The sequence below is a fragment of the Macaca fascicularis genome, chromosome 9, assembly GCF_037993035.2.
Source record: "Macaca fascicularis isolate 582-1 chromosome 9, T2T-MFA8v1.1".
Taxonomy (NCBI): domain Eukaryota; kingdom Metazoa; phylum Chordata; class Mammalia; order Primates; family Cercopithecidae; genus Macaca; species Macaca fascicularis.
Window position 1 is genome coordinate 119,580,152 of NC_088383.1, and position 15,328 is coordinate 119,595,479.

Consider the following 15,328-nt stretch of genomic DNA (forward strand, 5'->3'; position numbering starts at 1 on the left):
GATCTCTGCTTCCTTCTGAAAACCTCCTTCCCTTATGTCAGTTGTCAACAAGCCCTTGTCTAGTGCGGGCAGACTGTTTTCCATCAAGCAGTCCCAGCCAGGTTAACAATAAAATGGTTGGCAGTGAGCTTGGGGGCAGAAACCTGTTTCCATCCACTTGTCCCCACAGCTAGGGGAGCCCTGGCACACAGCTGACCCTCAATAAATGCTTACTGAATGGGTGAGTTGTGTCTGCTTCCCCAGGAATAGGGGTGGAAGGCCTGAAGCCCCTGGGAACCGGTGGGGGCAGACAGCCTGAGATTAAACTTGATCCACAGATAATCCCCCAAATCCAGAAGCCACCTGGACAACAGTTGGCTGAACTGAGCTCCACCGTGGGATACACGCTGATGCTACTGATGAGTTCACCACGGATTTCCCCGGGACCAGAAAACAGCTCCTCAAAATACAACTTATTATTCTAATCATTATTGGAGAGTGACAGAGAAAAGAGCGTCAATCCTTTGAGGGCAGAATCCATTTAGGGAGATTAAATGGCTTTTCTCACCGCCGACCCCCAACCCCCGTTTTTACTTTTAGAATCTTTATTATGAAAAATTTCAAACATACAGAAAAGTGGAGAAAACAATATAACGAATTCGGCCACCCATCACCCAGCCTCAGCGATGACCAACCCGCGCCCGACCCCTCCAGTCATCCATACCCCACCCCTCGAGGCAAATCTCCCACGTCCTCCCCTTACACGCGCAGACCTCAGTAGCGACAGGAATCCGTTCCGGACTCCTCTGCGGCCCTGGCCGGCTCCCTCGGCCCTGCTCAGCGCGGCACGGGCGGGTTCTCGGCCCACGTCCGTGAAGCCGAAGGCCGGATCGTGCGGCGCCGCCCCGCCTCCCACGGCGCTTCCTCCTCGGACCGCACCGCGGGGGTCACTGTGGCCCGGAGCGCCTCGACACACGGCCGGCAGCCGCGGGTGATGCGCGAGTGAGTCCCTCAGCGCAGCGCAGAGGAGAAAACGAGGAGGCGCCTTCCACTTCCTCTTGCTCTAATGCCGGCACCCGCCCCGCAAGTCCCTCGCCCCCGCTGCCCCGCCCCCGGTAGGGCGTGGCCACGGCCCGAGGGGCGGGGAAACACCCATATTTGGCCTTATATGGGCAGCCGCGTCACGGACGGTACTCATTCACATAAAACGCTGCGCGGCCGGCGGAATCCCCGGCTTCTGTGGCGGCGAGCGGCCGGGGTGGGTATCGAGCGCGCGAGGCGAGAACGCGGAGTTGCGCCGCCGCTCGGGCGCCGGGCTGCGTCGCGGCCGCAGCCCCGCGGGTCGCCCTCCCGTGCCTCGCCCGCGGGCATCCTGGCCGTGGGCACCCGCGGGGCGCGCGGCGCGGGGCCGCTGGCCGGCGGCGGCGGCGGCATGAAGGTCACGTCGCTCGACGGGTGCCAGCTGCGCAAGATGCTCCGCAAGGAGGCGGCGGCGCGCTGCGTGGTGCTTGACTGCCGGCCCTACCTGGCTTTCGCCGCCTCGAACGTGCGCGGCTCGCTCAACGTCAACCTCAACTCGGTGGTGCTGCGGCGGGCCCGGGGCGGCGCGGTATCGGCGCGCTACGTGCTGCCCGACGAGGCGGCGCGCGCGCGGCTCCTGCAGGAGGGCGGCGGCGGCGTGGCGGCCGTGGTGGTGCTGGACCAGGGCAGCCGCCACTGGCAGAAGCTGCGGGAGGAGAGCGCCGCCCGTGTCGTGCTCACCTCGCTGCTCGCCTGTCTGCCCGCCGGCCCGCGGGTCTACTTCCTCAAAGGTGAGCGCGCGGGGTCCCTGCCACGCTCGCCCCTCCGGCGCCCCCGGGTCCCTTCCCTGTGCCGGGGCGCCATCCTACACCCTGGGACCGGAAGAGTCACCACCTGCCGGAGTCTGCACTCTGGGGCTTGTTGTGCGCTTGGGAGGGCACTGCAAATGTCAACACTCAGAGCTCCCCCTCTTCCCCACCCGAGTTCCTCGAAAGCGCCTGGCAGCCGGTCTGTCCGCCGGGCTGGGTGGAGTTGGTTATGCTGCGGGGTTGCTGCTGCTTAGCAGTTTGGGGACCGTCGGCCCGTGCTGGGCACGAGCCCCCTTTCAAGACCCGAGCTTCGCCGCTGTCGCTGGGGTCAGGGCTTGGGGCCTTCCTGATAGACTGATCTGGTGGGATCAGCAGGTCGCGACCCCTTCCCCCATGGTGTGGCGCCATGGTGCCCCCCTTCCTCCCGCCTAGCCACCTGTGTCTTCACCGACCCCTCTTGACTTTTTGACCTGGCGAGTCCCTTCCCTTTCCATTTCATTTTATTGCTTTTTATTGTTTCCCTCCGGCCTCTTCTCTCCTAGATCTTTCTCTAGCTCAGTTTGGAGCTCACATCCTTCCCACCCTTTTCACCTCCTCCCTCCTCCGCCCCAGGATTATCCTTGGGACCCATCCTGAGCCGAGCCTACAGCCGGCCAGCCAGGAAATAGAGGTGCGCGGGGGCAGGGTGGTGTGGAGATTCTGCGGCCTTTGATTTGACACCTCCCGGAGCTACCACCACAGGCCTGCCCATTTCACCTGCCGGGAAGATAACTTTGGCTTCTAGTGGTGGGTGGGTGATTGACTCTCAAAGTCCAAAGCACTGGTTTTTTCTGGGTCACTTCCTATGACTGCTCCTGCTTTGTATTTGAGTCCTTTGTAACCTCAAATGACACCCGGGGAGACCTGACCCACATGAAGAGATGAGGGCTCAGCCCCAGCAGGGCCCCAAGGCCGTGCCAGCCCTGGCCCAGGCACCTTGGAATGTAACAGTGATGGGGATCAGAGCTCGGTGCAGGGAGCCGGCGCCGAGAGTTAGGAGCCTGTTTTAAAGCCATGCAACTTGAGTTTCACACACTCCGGGCCTGGAAGATTCTGGAGACAGTTCCCCTCTCTGCTAGCACCTCCTGCTGACTGGTCCCCTGTTGATTTCCTGTTGAAGAGATAACAGAGGTAGATGGTAATCGTCTTTCTTCTGGCAGCCTAGCCCCCAGGGGATAGAGGGATGGCCTTCTGGCTCTGCAGAGGTTTCAGCGCGGCTCCTGATTTCTTTCTCTTCCCAATATGGTTTTTGTCTCCTGTTCTTAGGAAAAGTTTATGCCTCCTAAGTAGCATGAAAGAGGTTCCAGGAGACCCTTCCTGGTCCCCGCTCTGCTCCCCATGCTTCTCTAAGCGGGCCCTGCTGACAGTTTAGAAGTTACCGCCACAAAGTAGGCAACTCTGTAGACTCACATCTCAGGAAAACTGTTCAAATGTTTTTTAAAAGAAGGTAACATATACACAGGTACAAATTTGAACAGCATGAAGGCCGTATGATGAGAAGCGGGTCTTCTGCATATCTTAGAACCCAGTTCCACTCCCCAGAGACAGCCAACTATTTCTTGTTTACCTTTAGATAATTTTTCATAAGAATCTTAGAAATAGATTGATTTTGTATAGTTCCTGTCTTGCCTCTTGTAATCCTAGATCAGGGAGACTTGTCCATATCTGACCATACATGTCTGTTTCACATTGAACCGGTCTCCTGTAATGGCCATTAGGTTGCGTCCGGCCTCACTGTTCCAAGCAGTGGGGTAGATCTCCTTCTCCATGTGCTCTTGTGTGTGCAGTGCCTTTCAGTGAATCATGAGAATTGCCAGGTCAAGAATTATATGCATGTTAAATTTCAGTAGAAATTGCTTCATGCCTACCCTTATAACACTACTACTAAACTTTAAATTGTTGCCAGAGAAAATTTTTATTTCTTAACTCATGTGCAGATAGGAGTTCAGGTTTTAATCTGGTGGCATCTGAGATCTTGGCAGGGTCAATGCCTTTTTACACTTTCCATAATCCCCTGTCTCCCAAACAACCACTAAAATGAAATGGTGATGACTGAATTGCGTGGTCAGTGCTTATTTATATATAGTATCTGTGCTGTCTCTGTTCCCTGGTAATGTGGTGGTGATTGAAAGCAGACTCATTCCAAAAGAAGGCTGAAGTAGCTCTAAGAATTGCCATGGCTTTTGCAACTTAAGTGAGGCACCAGAGAGGAATGTTCTGTCTCTCCACACCTCTGATGGGAGTGGGTGAAAGACTGAGACCATTTAATCTGTAGGATTCCTCTGAATCCCAGCTTGAAGAGGCAGGGCCCTGTTTATCTGTCCCTGGACTAAATTTTGTCAACAGCAGGCAGGATCCAACCCATACCCGAACCTCCTATCTGTCCTCCCGATAGCCAACTCTGAAGTAATCTATTTAAAGCCAGAAGATGGGGTAGCCTGAAAATTTCCTCTTCCCCAACCTTCATTCTGAAGTTTGGGAGGGCCCAGGTCATTCTTAACTCCAAATTCCCATCCAAATCCTTGTTTGTCTCCTGGAACCCATAATGTTGAGGTCTAGGCACAGGAAGTGATCAGGTGGTTTACTGACTAGGGATACCTCTTCCAAGGAAGCTGTGGGTCAGTGTGAGCCTGTGTCTTTCTCTCTTGACTGCTGGAAGGTAAGGGGCCCAGGGGCTGTGGCAGAGCATGGGAAGCTAAACTGCCTATAGCACCACCTTGCACCTCCGCAGTGGCCTCCCGTTATGGTGGGGAGCATGGTCATTGGGGAGGACCGAGAGCTCACGGGCAGGCGCAGTGGGCTGCTAGTGAGGTGACCACAGAGGAGATCTGGGTGTACTAAGTGGGGGCGGGGCAGTTCCAGCAAGCTGAGAGGAAGCAGTAATGGCAGGATGACTCATTCTAGGAATTGGCTGCAGCTTCTGGGAGGGAGTTGGAGACTGCCTTGTAATCCATTAACCATTTGTCTACTGCAGGGCTTTAAAAAAGCCAGCATCACAACACCCAAAGTCACAAAAGAAAAAGGGGGTTCTTTGGAAAATTTGTGGTCTCAGAATGCATGTTTAATGGATCTGACTCCAAGTGAATTCTCTAGGCCAGAAAAAGACAAGTGGGCTTTCTGGAGGCCCTGGGAAATGCCTCAGGTTGCTCTCTGGGTTACCAGCAAAGGAGTTTCCCAAGCAAGGGTGGCCTGTTGCACCTGGCAGCCCTCAGCATTCTGAGGGTTCTTCCCCACTCAGATGGGCCCAAGAAGGCTTACTTACATTTGCAAGTTTCTGTGACTTGCTCAGAGGGTTGTTTTTTTTGTTTTTGTTTTTGTTTTTGTTTTTTTTGGTCGTTTGCTTGTTTTGTTTTGTTTTGTTTTTGTTTGTGTTTTTTTTTTTTTTTTTTTTTTGAGACAGAGTCTCTCTCTGTTGCCCAGGCTGGAGTGCAGTGGCATGATCTCGGCTCACTGCAAGCTCCGCCTCCCGGATTCACGCCATTCTCCTGCCTCAGCCTCCTGAGTAGCTGGGACTACAGGCGCCCGCCACCACGCCCGGCTAGTTTTTTTGTATTTTTAGTAGAGACGGGGTTTCACTGTGTTAGCCAGGATGGTCTCGATCTCCTGACCTCGTGATCCGCCCACCTCGGCCTCCCAAAGTGCTGGGATTACAGGCGTGAGCCACCGCGCCCGGCCTCAGAGGGTCGTTTTTACCTTAAATCCATTTGGAGAGGTGTAAATGTAATATTAAGGATTCTGAGAGTCATACATGCTATAAGTTGACTTATTGATTGGTTGGGGGGGGCGTGCAGGAGGAGTAGAGGAGAAGTAGGAAAAGTGGGGATAAGAAGATAGGGTGGTCACGAAGGTGACAGAGACAGTTTTTGCTCAGGAGGGCTGAGAATTAAATCCAGAAGTCCTTATTCTTTCAGTTGATTTAGAAGGTAGTTAACTGGATTGATGACTCCAAATTGGACCTAGAAAGGATTGTCAGCAGTGTTCTTAGCACCTTGGGAGTGAGAAGCCAGGCTATTTTACTGCCCTGAGTTGAAACCTCATATCAGCCTCCATTTCCTTATGAATGGAGGAGGTACCAGCTAGAATCCTGCTTAGAGCAGATGGGCTGGGGAAGAAGGCACTTTAGGAGCCTATCTTCTCGCCAATTAATGAAATTTTGCATAATCACGCCTTCCTTTTAGATAAACAAGAGAGAAAATAGCCTTTGTTTTCTGGAGGGGTTTGGTTAATATTTGCCAGATGCTAGATACTTTCTTTCACAGTTTAAGCTGCTTCTGATAGACACAAAAAGTTAATCATTGCCTCTGAAGGAGTTCTTTTTAGAGATTTGTGTGTGCGTAGAGTCCCTTTCTGTTCTAAATCTGTTTGCTGGTTTTGCTCAATTTTTAATGACCACAATCTGTATTGGCTTATTATTATTATTATTTAACTGTGTAACCCTCAGAGTATTGATTACCTATGGGTATTTTCTGACAGGGTGAGAAATTGATGCTAACCATCTGTCTCACCTTTTTGTTTGTTTTTGTAGGGGGATATGAGACCTTCTACTCAGAATATCCCGAGTGTTGCGTGGATGTAAAACCCATTTCACAAGAGAAGATTGAGAATGAGAGAGCCCTCATCAGCCAGTGTGGAAAACCAGTGGTAAACGTCAGCTACAGGCCAGCTTATGACCAGGTACACGATGGGGAAGAGGTATCCTGAGTGGTATTCTGGGCTCCTGTCTGCCGTCTTTCCTTAGCACCTGACTGTTCTCTCCCCACTCTGCAACGATGGTTGGTTCTTTTGTGGATCAGGGTGTTGGCAAAATCCCCTGGCTTTAGGGAGCCTCTGTTGCTTGCCAGCTTGAGTTTCCATCCAAGAGTAAATGGGCCTCCTTCCAGCAAACAAGCTGACAAGAGCAAACCAGCCACAGGATGCTTGGCAGCTTCTGCGGAAAAGGGGAAGTGAAAGCTACATTATTGTCATCTGGCTTCGGAGGTTCAGAGAAGCTTTGAAATACTGGTCTAGGTTTCCCTGAAGACATTTCAGAGTTGACTTTCAGGCTTCCTGTGTTGCTTTTCTCTGTAATTGTCCACGCTCTGCAGTTTCTGCAAAGCATCCCGGTACCTGTCAAGGTGTGTCTTGTTGGTATGTTTAACTGAAACTGGTGTTGGTGGGGGTTCTATAGAGGAAGTCCTGTTTGGGTGGCTAAGTAGGCTCCTCTAAGGGGTTCTAATGCTTACAGTTCCACAGATACTGAAACCAGAGGAAATCAAAAGATACTAGAGGGCTTCATGTTTCTGTAAACTAGTGAGTTTTTATGTTTCTTCTAAAAATGAGTGCTTTGTGATAACTCATTAAAGGGAAAAATAAAGTGGAAGGGGGTTACGTAGTACCATCCAGGAAAATGAAAAAGCAGGTGAGAATCCAAATCTGGCAGAAACCAGAGGTAAAAACCTGCCTACTCATTTTATGGAAGGGAAGAGAAGTGTTCTGTGACAAGTGAGATTCTTGATTTTGCAGAGTCCTGCAGCTGGTTCAAGGCAGCATCAGGCTCAGAACCCCTTTCTCTCAGCTCCCTGTTCTGATTATTTCAGGACCTTGTTCTGTTTTCCGCATGGCCTCTAATCTAGACACCTGACCTGGTGGGAGTAACCTTTCAAACTTTTCACGTAAACCAAGAACATATCCAAATCATAACAAGAAAGATTGCTAGATGCTAAAATGCCAGCTCCCTGCCATGAGCAAAACCCTGTCCCTGGGGATAAACTTCGAAGCAAAGCCAGGCGACCTTTTCTTGAACGGGCTCCTTGGTCAGGAAGCCTATTAGCTTGTCCAGATGCCAGGGTTAGGATTTGTTTTCCTTTATTAAACACCCTTACAGTGTATGACGAACCCATGGCTTTCAAGCTGTGGACATCTGGCCTCGCTAGATTTCTACTTTTGTTTGTTTGTTCGGGTTATGTTTTCCCCCCATTTCTCAGAAAGTGAAAGAGAAATAAGAATTGGCAGAATGTTGTGAAAGCATAGCACATCTCTGGCCAAGTGAGGGGTGAGAAGGCCCTGATGTGTCTTCAAGATTCATCTGGGGAACCCCCTAATGCTATTTCTTAGAAACGCTTCTGCATTTAGAGCAGCCAGGCGAGGTCATGTTAACTTTTGGGGTTTCTGAAGGCCTTTGGCTTCTTCCCTCTTGGTCTAAACAGAAGTTCAAAAAGGGAAAGAAATGTAGTTTCAGGGGTGTGTTGGGCTAAGCTCCAAAAGAAATTGGATAGATTCCAGGTCTGGTGTATCAGCAATTTCCAGGCACTCAGGAGAGGAGGAGATCTTGAGTCAACCATCCAGCCTGCTCCTTAAAGGGCGAGCCTGTTAGTGTCCATTGGTGGGGACCCGTAAGTCATCAGTGGCCACATGAATCTGGACTTGGAACTCTGACTCCTTTCCCAAGAACTTTGTACCACCTCTGCTGTTTTCCTGATTTCTAGCTGGTGAGGATGCTGTGCCCAGGGAGTGGGTCCAGCTCAGGTCAGGACTAGACCTGCTTGGATTGCCTAAAACCCTGTGTCTTCCCCGTGGAGAGAAGCCACGTTCTGTTCATTCTTCAATCCCAGTGACAGTGGCAGCTATGTAACGTGCCAGGTTTTAATGCATTCATTATCCCATTTACACCTTACCAATTATCCAGAGAGGATAGGTATTATCCCCTGTTTAGAGACAAAGGTCATAGGTTAAAGAAGCTGTCCAAGATCACATCAGGTAGTAAGCATGGAGCTCTGGAACTTAACCCAAGAGCTCTGCTGTCTGACGCCCAAGCCCAGGTTCTTAACCGTTGCACCACTTTGCCACCAGGAAGGCTGCTCTGTATGCATGGAAGTTTGGAGAGGTTTTGAAGAGGGGATGCAGATGGACATTTTATCTCTAGAGGAAGAGAGGAAAGCAGGGAATTTTTTCCTTCCTGTCTTTACCTGAAATACTTTCTCATATTGATCACTATTGAAATGGAGTCAGACAAGGCCTTGCATCTCATGCTACACCATCAGTTTTGGGTTTCAGCCCAGCTCTATCACTGACTAGCTCTGACTTGGACAAGTTATTAAATGCATCTGAGCCTCAAGTTGCCCATCTGTAAAATGGGAATAATGTTACCTACCTCACAGATTTTGTGAAATTGGTATGATGTAGGCACATCTAAAGGATTAAGCCCCCAGAAGCCAGCCACAGTAGATGCTGATAAAAATACCAGTTGTTATTATTACCTTATGTAAAATCCTCTGTAATTTTCTTCCAAGTGACTGAACTGGCCTTTGCTTAAACACTTGAGTTCTTAGGAAACAAAAAGCTAACGCCGGGTGCGGGGTAAATTGAGAATTGCCTGTGGCTGGCCCCTGTCCCACGCACCCTTCCCTGTTATGGATCTGGCTGAGAGTTTCCATTCCGCTCTTATTCCAGGACAGGAAATGGAAACACAGGAAGCAGATGGTTGGCATGGGAAAGGCTCCCAAAGACATAGCCACTGTCACCCAGCCCCGTGTTTCCCTCTCAGCCTCTAAGGGCTCCCATTTTTCCAATCATCACTGACTTTTCTGCAACCTTTAGAGCCCTGTAAATGCTGAGACTGCCAGAGTCTTAACCGGTGGTTCATTTTAGTTTTGCCTCAAGGTGGATGGTCTCTGGTTCCCCCTTGACTAGAAACCTGGGGTGTGGGTAGCCTCCCAAAAGGATGGCTCTGTAAGCAGGTCTCACCAGCACCCCCAACAAACCTCCGTGTGAAGAAGGTCAGAGGCGAGGAAGCCCCTCTGCTTGTGGCCTGACAGCATTTTTTATCTAAAGATTCTGAGTAGGTAGTGGTTATTTTCATTTCTAAAAAGCATACTTTTTTGTTGGGGGTGGAGGTGCATTTTAACATCTCTAAAACCTGGATGCATCTTAGGATCAACAGTGTCTTAGGTTTGATGAAATACACTATATAGGCTAGGCTTGGTAGCTCATGCCTATAATCCCAGCATTTTGGGAGGCTGAGGTAGGAAGATCGCTTGAGGCCAGGAGTTTAAGACCATTCTGGGCAACATAGCAAGAACTCAGCTCTACAAAAAACAATTATAAAATTAGCCATACGTGGTGGTGCATGCCTATAGGCCAGCTACTTGGGAGGCTGAGACGGTGGGATCTCTTGAGCCTAGGAATTCAAGATTACAGTGAGCTATGATTGTGCCACTGCACTCTAGCCTGGGTGACAGAGCAAGACTCCGTCTTTCCAAAAAGGGGGAAAAAAAAAATACGCTATATAAAATGCCAAGGCTGTAAAGGAGGACACACACCATGTTGAGTCCTGGTCCATTTTAGCTGTAAAGAAAGTGAGACTGTCCCAAGGCAAAGAGGCTTGCCCTGGTACTCTCAGGGCAGCTGTAACTTCAACACAGCCCCATAGATATTTCCCATGATACCACATGGCTTCTCATCCTTGTCAGCACAGGAAGAATGCCATCATATCCTACCTCCTTGATGTGTGCAAAAATGTGAACTCTTTGCTGTGTGGATTTTGCTGTCATTGAGTCACAAGGCAGCCACGTAAGGTAGAGTTGGCCAGGAGATACCACCCACGCTCAGTTGAACTGCCCTGGCTCTGAACTCTACTGGGAAACCAGAAAGGGAACCACCCATCTTAAGCAGCAAATAGGTCAGAGTTGTTTTTTCCTCTCTCAAATGAACAAGCTAATCCAATATTTCCTGATTGTCCTTTGTCCCTGCTTCCAGGGTGGCCCAGTTGAAATCCTTCCCTTCCTCTACCTTGGAAGTGCCTACCATGCATCCAAGTGCGAGTTCCTCGCCAACCTGCACATCACAGCCCTGCTGAATGTCTCCCGACGGACCTCCGAGGCCTGCACAACCCACCTACACTACAAATGGATCCCTGTGGAAGACAGCCACACGGCTGACATTAGCTCCCACTTTCAAGAAGCAATAGACTTCATTGGTGGGTTTAGCCATTCCCCCTCAGTTATTTTGGGAGCCCGTTTGGGGCATGTGTTCTTGACTTTTGATGCCCTGATAGAAGCTACCTTCACTGAAAGAAAAGTGTCTTGTATATGCTACTGCTAAGATTTGGAGCCAACATGGGATGCAGCTACCAAAAAGGTGGAAGGGAGGATTTAAGTTGCCATTAATAGGAGCTTTAATTTGCAAGATAAATGAATTAATATAATTTTATGGCAGTACTCACTGCCGATTTTGTTATTGTTTCTAGCTGGGCAGAAGCTGAGCGTATCCCTGCGTAATGCTCCACACAAGGAAAGCAGGGGAAAGAACCTCCCTAACTGTGCTTCTACGTAGATTGGGTTTATTTTTAAAAGCAAACAGAAGGATTCAGAGAGCACTACTTACGCACTGAGCCCCAAGGGCCCCCAGCAGCTTTCCATACTTTTGGCGAATGGCTTGGGGCAATTTGTTTTGCATTTTCAGCTAATTTTGGATTAAAGATAGCACTTGACTCAAGCTCTGTGCTGTATGCACAGAAAAGTTGGCATCTTTTGCCTTCTTTCTGCATTCTTGTTAGGCAGTTATTTATTCCATTGCATAGACCTAAAAACCAAGGCCTTGGCCTCTGGTCCTTCCGCCAGGAAAGGGCTATGGCCTTAGGGTTTCCAGGTGCTCTGTGTTGCGTGGGTTGTTCTCCCATATGGCATCTTCTCCCCCATCCATCTTGCTAGGAGGCTGCCCTGACTTTTTTCTGTTTCAGATTTGCAAGTACCACTCTCTAACCTTGTGGTCATGCCCCGCTTTCCAGCGCCCATCTTCCTCTTTAACATACGTAGTTGTTGAAACTGACGCATGAATTTTCTATATCTTGTTCCAAGGGATGTTGGAGGAGGAAAGGCAGGTGTTAGCACAGCAATAATTACTTAGCGCAGGTAGCAATTAAAGGCCCCCCTTGAGCCACATGGTGGCTCTCTGTTCACCACACAATTTCTGCTCCCCAGGAAACCTGACGAGAAACTCATCAGAGGCAAAAGGCCGAGCCTGTCCTGCTTGTCCCCTGAGCCTCCGGGCTAAGATCATTCCTTTGGAGTCTGAAAGGCAGCCAAAATGATGCGTTCAGGGTGGGAAACCCTTGACTTGTTCTCCCTGTCCCTGGGAATGCCTTGCCCTTCTCAGCCTGTTGTTTAATTACCTGGGTAGCTACTTCATGAGGTCATGAAACACGCCTCCATCCAGTTCTCAGAACCTTCCTTCCCCATCCTGTGTGTGTATTGTGTCTGTGTACACACAATCCACAAACCCACAGCGTTTCGAAAGCACAGGATGCTTTTTCTTTTGGCCCTTCCATTGCCCTGCTAATGGAAGGAGAGACTGGGCCTCCCCAGTGAGCCATGTGCTGAATATACACTGACCCCTTCCAAGGGAAGAGGGCCATGTGGAAGGCAGGCCCCGAGGTGTCGAGCGGGCTCCAGAGGCAATGCACTCTGGACCCTTTGCATTCTTGGATGTGGCACTAGGCCAGTTAAAAGCTAAACTTCGAAGGAGGCCAACAGAGGAGTGAAGGGAAATAGGAGTCCGACCCTATAATTCCAGGGACTTGGGGGTCAGACCCCTTTGAACTAATTTGAAGAGACTGTTTTGTTTGTTTTGAGTCAGACTGAATTGGAGGACACCCCTATTGAACTGCTTTGGGGTATCCTGTGGGGTTTTTGTTCAGATGGGGAAACTCTAGGATTCCTCCCTGATGCCTCAGAAATTTTACCTTTTAGATTTTGCAGATTGATTTGCATCCTTTGACCTTGGGGCAGGGAAGTGGAGGGTGGTAAGGGGAATGACTTTTTTTTTCTTTTGGCCCTTCAAAATCTTAAATGTGTTTGCTTACTGTAGCCTGCGTAGTGCCAGCTACATCTAACTTCCTGTGATGTAATTGTTTCCTCGCTAGCAAGAGAGGGAATTGGAAAGACTGTATTTTTTGTGGATTTGATGTGTATGTATCTTTAACCTTTCATCCCTTCCCATTTTTAATAGTTGTAGCTGGTTTTCTGGGGGCGGGGGCTGGGGGGTAGAGCAGGAAGGGAGGCATCCTCCCCTTTTTGTCATATTGAGCTAAAGAATGCTAACTGATGGTGGTAGCTTTATAGCAGCAACTCCCATTGTTGAGCAAGATGGAATTTGTGAAAGCCATTTATATCCTCCGTCTAGTAGGCGTCACTTAGCCAGGGCTATAATTAGTGGCCATGTGCTATTTATTGTGTGTTTGGTGGTGAGAACCCTGGGAGCTGAGCCAAGCATCCTGCCCTTGCACAGCAGGACAGGGTGCCTGGAGAGGCCGGAAGACCTCTACCAGGATTGGGGTTAGGTTATTACCCTTAGAATCAGACCTGGAGAGGCAAGAGTTGCTTCTCCAAGTCAGTCTTTGAGCCTGGGATGCTCTCCTTAGAAAAATGTGCGTGCCCAATAAAAATGTGCACAATTTCAAGGATGTTCCAGTGCCCTCTTGGAACCATCAGTGGAACCTAGGTTAAGATGGCATCCCCAGGAAGGGACTTCTCCAGGGCCATCGCCTCCAGAGGCAGAATCTGCAAGTATCCTGGGGAACTGTAAAGCCACTGTAAGGAACATAAAGATCCTACTTGGGGATAGTCTTTGCTGGGATCCCAAAAGCTCTGTCCTCACCAGTGGGGATTAAAGACTGGCAGAAGTGTAGTGTAGGGCCACGGCTCTTAACGCAGGCACAACAGTTTCATATCTAGGTTACTCCAGTGTTTGATTCTTACGTTTTGCCATTGCCCTTAGATTCTAATCCCAACTGACTCCCACCATCTTTTCTTCCTTCCAGACTGTGTCAGGGAAAAGGGAGGCAAGGTCCTGGTCCACTGTGAGGCTGGGATCTCCCGTTCACCCACCATCTGCATGGCTTACCTCATGAAGACCAAGCAGTTCCGCCTGAAGGAGGCCTTCGATTACATCAAGCAGAGGAGGAGTATGGTCTCGCCCAACTTTGGCTTCATGGGCCAGCTCCTGCAGTACGAATCTGAGATCCTGCCCTCCACGCCCAACCCCCAGCCTCCCTCCTGCCAAGGGGAGGCAGCAGGCTCTTCACTGATAGGCCATTTGCAGACACTGAGCCCTGACATGCAGGGTGCCTACTGCACATTCCCTGCCTCGGTGCTGGCACCGGTGCCTACCCACTCAACAGTCTCAGAGCTCAGCAGAAGCCCTGTGGCAACGGCCACATCCTGCTAAAACTGGGATAGAGGAATCGGCCCGGCCCCAAGAGCAACTGTGATTTTTGGTTTTAAGACTCATGGACATTTCATACCTGTGCAATACTGAAGACCTCACTCTGTCATGCTGCTCCAGTGAGATAGTGAGTGGTCACCAGGCTTGCAAATGAACTTCAGACGGACCTCGGGGTAGGTTCTCGGGACTGAAGGAAGGCCAAGCCATTACGGGAGCACAGCATGTGCTGACTACTGTACTTCCAGACCCCTGCCCTTTCGGGACTGCCCAGTCCTTGCACCTCAAAGTTCGCCTTTTCATTTCAAGCATAAGGCAATAAATACCTGCAGCAACGTGGGAGAAAGAAGTTGCTGGACCAGGAGAAAAGGCAGTTATAAAGCCAATTCATTTTGAAGGAAGCACAATTTCCACCTTATTTTTTGAACTTTGGCAGTTTCAGTGTCTGTCTCTGTTGCTTCAGGGCATAAGCTGATCACCGTCTAGTTGGGAAAGTAGCCCCTAGCCCCACAGGGTTTGTAGGGACATGATCAGCATCCTGATTTGAACCCTGAAATGTTTTGTAGATACCCTCTTGGGTCCAGTGAGGCAGTTGGTTGAAGTAGCAAGATGTTGGCTTTTCTGGATTTTTTTTTTTTTTTTTTTTTTTTTTTTGCCGTGGGTTCTTCACTGACCTTGGACTTTGGCGTGATTCTTATTCATACTTGAACTTGTCTCATTCCACCTCTTCTCAGAGCAACTATTCATTTGTGAAAAGAGTTTTTTAGATCATAGACCAAAAAAAGTCATACCTTCGAGGTGGTGGCAGTAAATTCCAGGAGGAAAAGGGTACTTGCTGGGTATCCTGGGTCAGTGGTGTTGAAAACTGGTTTCCTCAGCTTCCTGTCCTTCTGTGTGCTTATGTCTCTTGTGACAATTGTGTTCCTCCCTGCCCCTGGAGTTGTCTTCAAGCTGTGGACTTCTGGGATTTGCAGATTTTGCAATGTGGTACTACTATTTTTTCTTTTTGTCTGTTGGTTATTTCTCCAGGGGAAAAGGCAATAATTTTCTAAGACCCATGTGAATGTGAAGAAAAACAGTATGTTACTGGTTGTTGTTGTTGTTGTTTTTTATAGTGTAAAATAAAAATAGGAAAAGGAAAAAAGCACTTCTTCTTGGTGAATTGGGATAAGGTAGAAATACCCTTGGGTGGGGACCCAGCTTGCTTCACTGGGATTTATTTCTAAATGAACAACAGGGTGATGGTGGTGGAGGTGCAACTATAGGTATGATGATACAGAATGTTG

General features: G+C 49.6%; 1 protein-coding gene and 1 long non-coding RNA gene across 3 annotated transcripts; one reads left to right on the plus strand and one right to left on the minus strand.

Annotated features, from left to right (window-relative positions):
* Positions 1 to 1,211: 1,211 nt before the first annotated feature.
* On the plus strand, positions 1,212 to 15,186 carry DUSP5 (dual specificity phosphatase 5). 2 transcript variants are annotated; one of them, XR_012418201.1, is made up of 4 exons: positions 1,212 to 1,790; positions 6,373 to 6,961; positions 10,581 to 10,800; positions 13,642 to 15,186. XR_012418201.1 is itself a non-coding variant. In XM_005566410.4 (4 exons), the coding sequence occupies exons 1-4, from the start codon at positions 1,412 to 1,414 to the stop codon at positions 14,046 to 14,048; spliced, it is 1,155 nt and encodes a 384-aa protein (XP_005566467.2). In that variant the 5' UTR covers positions 1,212 to 1,411; the 3' UTR covers positions 14,049 to 15,186. The 2 variants fall into 2 exon arrangements, 1 of the variants encoding a protein (XP_005566467.2); XM_005566410.4 differs by having other exon boundaries at positions 6,373 to 6,521.
* On the minus strand, positions 13,175 to 13,575 carry LOC141407739 (uncharacterized). The gene is made up of 2 exons (XR_012418202.1): positions 13,436 to 13,575; positions 13,175 to 13,392 (listed from the first exon to the last, which is right to left on the minus strand). It is a non-coding gene; the product is annotated as an uncharacterized lncRNA (long non-coding RNA).
* Positions 15,187 to 15,328: the final 142 nt, after the last annotated feature.